This window comes from Vicia villosa, unplaced genomic scaffold (genome assembly GCF_029867415.1).
Source record: "Vicia villosa cultivar HV-30 ecotype Madison, WI unplaced genomic scaffold, Vvil1.0 ctg.000081F_1_1, whole genome shotgun sequence".
In the NCBI taxonomy this organism is placed as follows: Eukaryota; Viridiplantae; Streptophyta; class Magnoliopsida; order Fabales; family Fabaceae; genus Vicia; species Vicia villosa.
In genome coordinates this window covers 217,370-224,039 of record NW_026705004.1, presented here as the reverse complement: position 1 = coordinate 224,039, position 6,670 = coordinate 217,370, and the positions used below count along the sequence as shown (strand labels likewise).

Genomic DNA, 6,670 nt, shown 5'->3' with positions numbered 1-6,670 from the left:
GATCTAGCTTGGCCAACACCCACTATCAAGTTGTTGGATGTCATTTGGAAGACAAACATTCCGGCAAAGATCAAGATTTTTTCTTGGAGATTCCTCATCAATAGACTACCGCTAAAAGTTCAACTTGTCAATAGAGGTGTGTCTAATCGTACTTCCATAGATTGTCCTTTTTGTTCAAACCATCCGGAATCTTTGGATCATCTTTTCTACCAATGCCATGTCACAAAGGCGGTTTGGAATAGAATTTATATGTGGTTTGGTAATGATGTTAATCTTTCTCATGAGGAATTCAAGAGCTTTGGGAGTATTCAAGAAAAGGTGAAAAACACCAACACTAAAGCTAATCTAAACACAATATGGATGTATAACTTTAATTTGGTGTACTTGGAATATGAGAAATACAATCATTTTTTATAACGGTATTTTTAGCTTCGATGAGGTGATATCAAACATCTTGTATTTTTCATGGAGATGGGTTAGTAATAAGGAATCTCCGAGTAGGATCAATTTTTATGATTGGTATAAATTACCATTACTTTGTAACAAAACTTCCTAGCGTGTTCTCGATGAAAGGGTTGTACCCCTAGTGCGATATCTTATATTCAATTGCTTATTAAAAAAAAAGTCTTTTAGATGGAAGAACGGCGAATGCTGAATTGAAACAAGATGTGACTGAAGGGTTTCACTTTCATCTCTCCTCATTCTTATTTTATTTTATTTTTCTAATTATTTATCTCTTTTTTGACGTAAGTAGACTTATATTTTTTTAAAGAAACTATTAATAATTATTTTATCACAAAATAACTATTATTAAAATTAAAACATTCAATATGTTCTGTGTAGTAATATTCAAGTATTATTATTAATGTTATTAAATTAAATAAACTTTCTTATAAAAAAATTAACGGAAAAATATATTTTGATTATCTTTTAAAAATAATTCTCTAAAATTTTGGACATCAAATAATTTTCATATAATATAAATTTATTTATAATAATTTATTTTTAAATTTAACTAAAATTTAAAACAAATTTAACTTGAATATTGGTATCCTTTCAAAATTTATGGGCATTACAAAATTATTTTATTTTTATATTTATATATTATTTAAAAATTAAAGACAAAATTTGGAATGTTTATATATTTGAATGAAAGATTAGCTTTAAAAATGCATTCATGTTAAATATATGCGCAATGAAAAATTTCTTATTAATTAATATTATAAAATATTTTTTTATTCTTAAATAATTTTTGTTTTGTTAAAATTTTTATGCAACATTTAAAAATGTAACCTTTTATTAGGAATCATACAACAATATAAAATTATTCCCATACACATTTAATGGGACATTTATTAGTTATTTCCAAAGATAAATTATATTAACATTTGAAAATCGTTCCCATAAATAATTTAGGGAACATTTGTAACATGTTGCGAGAATTGTCTTCGCAACACGTAATAAATGTTGCTTAATCTTTTTTTAGGCAACAATTTATAGGTGATGCAAAAAAAAGTATTGCTAGAAGTAATAAATGTTGTAGATCAAAATTGAACACCTCAATTGTTTTAGGGTTGCCAACCTAGTTCTTACATATTCAAGTGGTGTTTTGATTTTTGTTTAATGTATTCCGCTGTAATCTTAGGTACTCTTGATACTCCCTATAAATATTTTCCATTCTTCAATAATTGTTTTTCATTTTAAAAAATGTTCATATTATGGTAGTTCATAATAAATAATATATTTTAATAATTAAAAATGTTATTTTTTTAATTAACTTAAATACATTAAATTTGTTGGTTTTTACACTACAAATCTTTTATTTTTGAAAAATACATATTGACCTTTTTTTTTGGTTTGGGGAAAAGAAGAAAAAAATAACTATTTAATTTAGTGGGGTGTTGTTTGGTGTCGTTTAATTGTTTCAAAATATGGTTTTATTTTTAAATACAATAACTAAATATGTAGGATTCTTTTCGTTAACTCTATTGTAACCACGAAGATATATTTTGAAGGAGATTAGCATTGATAAAGTGTTTTCTTTTTGTGTTGTTGCATTGATTTTAAATATATTTAAGTGATTATAAGAGGCAATATTGTCGATCATTATATCTCTTTAAGAAAAATTGTAGAACACAAAATTACATTTTATTGTCATATTTATTACAATTTTGCAATATATTTCTCTATAGATAATCCCTTAAATGTCTAATACATATTAATTTGATGAAATTTGTATGATTTTTACCATACTAGTACAAACGCTTACGACATTTCTTTGCACCACAATGACATTGAAGCTGTTTGATTTTTCCATTTGAATCAACCACACTATCAAGTCTATATCCATAGTCATAAGTCAGTTCCTGTTAAATAAAAAAAATTAACATTTTCTTATTAAATTTTCCTACGAAACAAGTTGTCGACAATATAAGAGGCACATGTCCAAAATACAAATTTAAATATAATTAAAGATTTAAATTGAATTTATTATAGAAATATAAAAGATAACATGAACAATGATAATATAAATTTCTTATGATTCACTAACTTTGCGGCAGGTTTTTTATTTTATTTTATTTTTTAAAATTTGTGAAAAATTTACTAAATTTTTTGTAAAACATAAGTGATTCTTGAATTTAAAAACTACGGTCATTTCTGGTTACAATAAAAAATGCTAAAAGATTTATTTTCATTACGATCATAAATACATAAATTTCTTTTTATGTTCGATCATCACCATAAAAAAAGTTAACACATCATAACAAAAAATTATAAAAATAATTACCTGGTAGGGAGGTATGTCATGTGCCGCAAACAACATCAGACGAGCTAGTCTAACATCAAGGTGATTGTTGAGAACACATTGTACAAAAAGGTTTGGCTCACAACTGTGGTTGATAAACCTTGAAACATTTCCGAAAGAACCTGCATCAATACAAAATTCGGGATCTTTTTCTATTTCGCTGACTTTATTTTGATATGATTTGCTTTTAGGCAGTATTACATCGCCCATCCTTTTCTGAAAAATATCAATAATAAAAAAATATTAATATTAATCTTATTTACTTTCATATACTATTTATAATAAAATAAAAACTACATAATGATAAAGAGTACATATTTTTTTTAATTAATAAACTAGATAGATAAAATATCGGGTGGAGAGCAAATCTAATTAAATCATAGTGGTATTATAAATTTTTGTATTCTTACATTTCTTCCATCCAATCCATTGATTGTGTGCAAGCAATCAATATCAAATATGTAGTCATTGATAATTGAATTATCTAATTTATCGTCTCTACTTAGTACACCAATATATTCTATTACTGGTGCACCAGAAGGTATAAAGTCCCATGTTCTAACAGCCCATCCTTTTTTGACTGTACGATAAACCTGTATAAAAGATTAGTATTTTAGTTAATTAACATATTTATAGACAACAATGATAATAAAATTTAAAAGTTTGTTTAAAATGTTAAATGACCTCAAGTCTATAATTCAAACCCTTTTGGGAAATTTTATTTCCACAGTTAGGCCCGCATCCACACTGCGGCCCACATTCCACTACGATGTCTCGAGGCTCTATTAATCTAAAAACATTAAATAATTAAAAGTTAGTTATTAATTTTAAGAATATTAAATATCAAACACTTCTAGTATCATATATAAGAAAGAAAGAAGAATGAAACGAAAAATGTTACCTATTATCGTTTGTGTAAGGAAAGTTAAAGCCATTAAAAAAATTAGTGCATGAACATATTTTAATATTTCTACAACTTCCTTGGCAATGACATCCATGAGTCCTTGATGGAATCTTGACATGTTTTGAAACTTTATTTGACATAATATAGGTAAAACCTAAAATTTTAAAAACATCATCAATGTCATATACTTTTTATATTAAAAAAAAAAGGAGTGATAGCACAATATTTCACTTTTAAAAAAGTGACTATATATTAGAAAAAGAAAATGAAACATCACTACACATCTTCAACACAGCAGTGTGAATAAACTTACCAATAGGAGCAGTGGGAGGATCATCAAATTCATTGGTTGCAATTATGCTAATAGCTTCTTGTCCATCACTAATGTCGTTGCATACCAAACTAAAAATAATAATATTTTTATAATTCAGTTATAAGTATGATATATCATCAGAGTTTAATAATATTATATATATAAAAAGAAATTTGTTAATAAATACCTTGGCGAAGAAGAAATAGCTCTAGCGACTTGACCTTTCATAAAATGGACCTGGAGTAATATAAAATAATCTTAAAATTTCACTTTATAAATGGAACAAAAATATATCACCAAAGATCAGAAATAACATATAATAGTAAAAAAATGTGCAAACAGTTTTATATAACCACCTGTATATAAAATAAACTCACTTACATATTTCTCTCTTGTTTTTATTGATGAAATTTATACTCAATCTCTCTTAAAAATTTTAATTAAATAAAAATAAAAATTAAATTATATAAATAAAATTTTACCACCTTATCTATTCCCACTTTAGCAAGTGTCTGAAGCTTATTGATCAGATATTTTGATGTTGTGAGTCCCATAACAAGTTCATTATCAATGCCATTTTCAACAATCTGCAATACAATAAAAATTAATTGAATAAATTCTTTCTATAATAAATTATAAGCAAATAAGATCCATATATTCATTGTCTCATAAATTCCAACTCAGAACAAATAAAATGAAGTTCAAGAATTTCCTATTTTGTGTTGCATGAAAAACATTAGTGCAACAATAGTGCAAATTAGTGTCAAACTCATAAAGATGATGACCTTGCTATCCCTTACAAGCCAGGCATTGGCCTTTTTGTTATTAGTCTCTTCCTGTAAAATTAATGGGTCACATTATTAGAACAAAATGTAATAGACACAATGTTTAAGTGTTAAATCCATAAGTTAACTCAACTTTGATTTAAAAATTTTAATTAATACTCAACAATAAAAAAAATTAAATTAAAATATGGAACACTAGATTTGATTTACAAGCATTAATGAAAGGATATAAAAATAATATAGCATAATCGTAATTAATTTCTCTGCTAAGAAAATTGCATCAGTAATCGATTAACATTTTTTTTTATTTTCTCTTATAAAATATAAATATTTCGTACCGTTTTACTTGGTTATTATAAACATATAACTTTTAAATTTATAAAAAAAAAAAGTGTAAATGAATTTTATTTTCATAATATAAAAAATCAAGAAAATAAATAACCAATAAAAAAATAAAGTAGTCTAATGTAAGATTATTATAATTATGAAAAAAAAAGAATTATCATAAATCATGTAAAATATTAAAATATATTATATTACGCACCTTAGCAAGATTATGAAGATTGAAAAGTCTAAATGTTTGTCTCAGAGACAAAATGCCCCTCATGTCAAGTTCGTCAAACACAAATAAACCTGTACTTTTTGAAGAACTTGAATCTATAGATTCTAACCAAGGGTCACTTTCATGAATTTTATCATCCAATGTTTGTTGTTTCTTCAAATGGTTGAGCTTTGGTCTTTTTTGAATAAAATTGTCTTCAAATTTGATACCTCTTTTGTGGTAGAGGTTATAAGAAAGTTTATGTTGATTTTGAAGTCTTGAACTAACCCTAATTGGTTGCTCAAAACTTTTCTCGGTCTTATTTTCACAACTCTTGAATATTGACTCCATTATAATTTCTTTATATTCAAAAGTGTGAAATTGACACCTATAAATAAAATAAGATATAACAAAATGAAAACGTATTAATAAATAATACAAAACAATCAAATAAATCTAAAATATCAACTAAAAATTTGTTCAAACATTGAAAAAATTACTATAGAATAATTAGCCTTAATAATGAACTAAACGATACAATATTATGCAATGCAGATACGTTACATGATCAATTATTTAATAAATAAGGTTTGTAAAATATTATATGAAATTTATATTATGAATTGATATATTCTCTTTTACCCAACAAATACTGAAACAAAATATTGAAACTCAATATGTGTTTTGCAATATAGATCCTAAAACGTTATTGACGGACTCAATCACTCTCTTAGTTTTATCAAATCTCAATAAACATTACCAACAATTGTGTTATTACAAAAAATAAAAAATGAGAAAAGAAATTAATATTCTCAATCATATAGTGTTTGACGAAAAATCCTAATGTAACATATTGTTTTGATACAAAAAATAATAAAATAATTTCAAAACAGAAATAATTGAAAACTTACCAGTAAATTATATGCTTAGGTTTGCCTCAAATGTATAAGTGATGATGATATATTTGAATGAGTGAAGTATATATAGCCAAGATTATGAGGGCCTATTATAGTATTTGATCGCATTAAATCTATTACTAATTTTTATATTTGAATGCTTTAATGTTTTTTTCTTAAAGGCAGTGAGTCGTTGTAATAAAAATAGAATTGACATAATGATGAATACAGAAATAGAGAATTATTGAAATATTGTATTCAATATTTGCATGAAAAAAATTAATGAAATAATGAATTTAATTCAAAAGTCAAACCTCTATATTATACTACTATATGGTAAAAATCTTCTTTTTTTTTTTTTTTAACACATATAAAGGAAAACTAAAGGTTCTCCAACCTATTTACAAGAGGACAAAGCAAAAGCC

At 25.0% G+C, this 6,670-nt stretch overlaps 1 protein-coding gene across 1 annotated transcript; it reads right to left on the bottom strand.

Moving 5' to 3' along the window:
* Window positions 1-2,252: 2,252 nt before the first annotated feature.
* Window positions 2,253-5,700, bottom strand: LOC131623816 (histone-lysine N-methyltransferase, H3 lysine-9 specific SUVH4-like). The gene is made up of 10 exons (XM_058894825.1): window positions 5,353-5,700; window positions 4,809-4,859; window positions 4,509-4,646; window positions 4,211-4,260; window positions 4,024-4,112; window positions 3,708-3,864; window positions 3,491-3,596; window positions 3,217-3,399; window positions 2,789-3,022; window positions 2,253-2,366 (listed from the first exon to the last, which is right to left on the bottom strand). Exons 1-10 carry the CDS (start codon window positions 5,698-5,700, stop codon window positions 2,253-2,255), a joined length of 1,470 nt encoding a protein of 489 aa, XP_058750808.1.
* Between the last annotated feature and the right edge of the window lie 970 nt (window positions 5,701-6,670).

What these genes read in the sequence shown, in the direction of transcription:
- LOC131623816 (XM_058894825.1), bottom strand. Translation starts at nt 5,700, where the DNA reads ATGGAGTCAATATTCAAGAGTTGTGAAAATAAGACCGAGAAAAGTTTT. An exon ending in TCCTCCCACTGCTCCTATTG is followed by an intron (nt 3,865 to 4,023) that starts GTAAGTTTATTC and finishes TTAAAATTTTAG; the next exon opens with GTTTTACCTATATTATGTCA. An exon ending in ATGACATACCTCCCTACCAG is followed by an intron (nt 2,367 to 2,788) that starts GTAATTATTTTT and finishes TTTATTTAACAG; the next exon opens with GAACTGACTTATGACTATGG.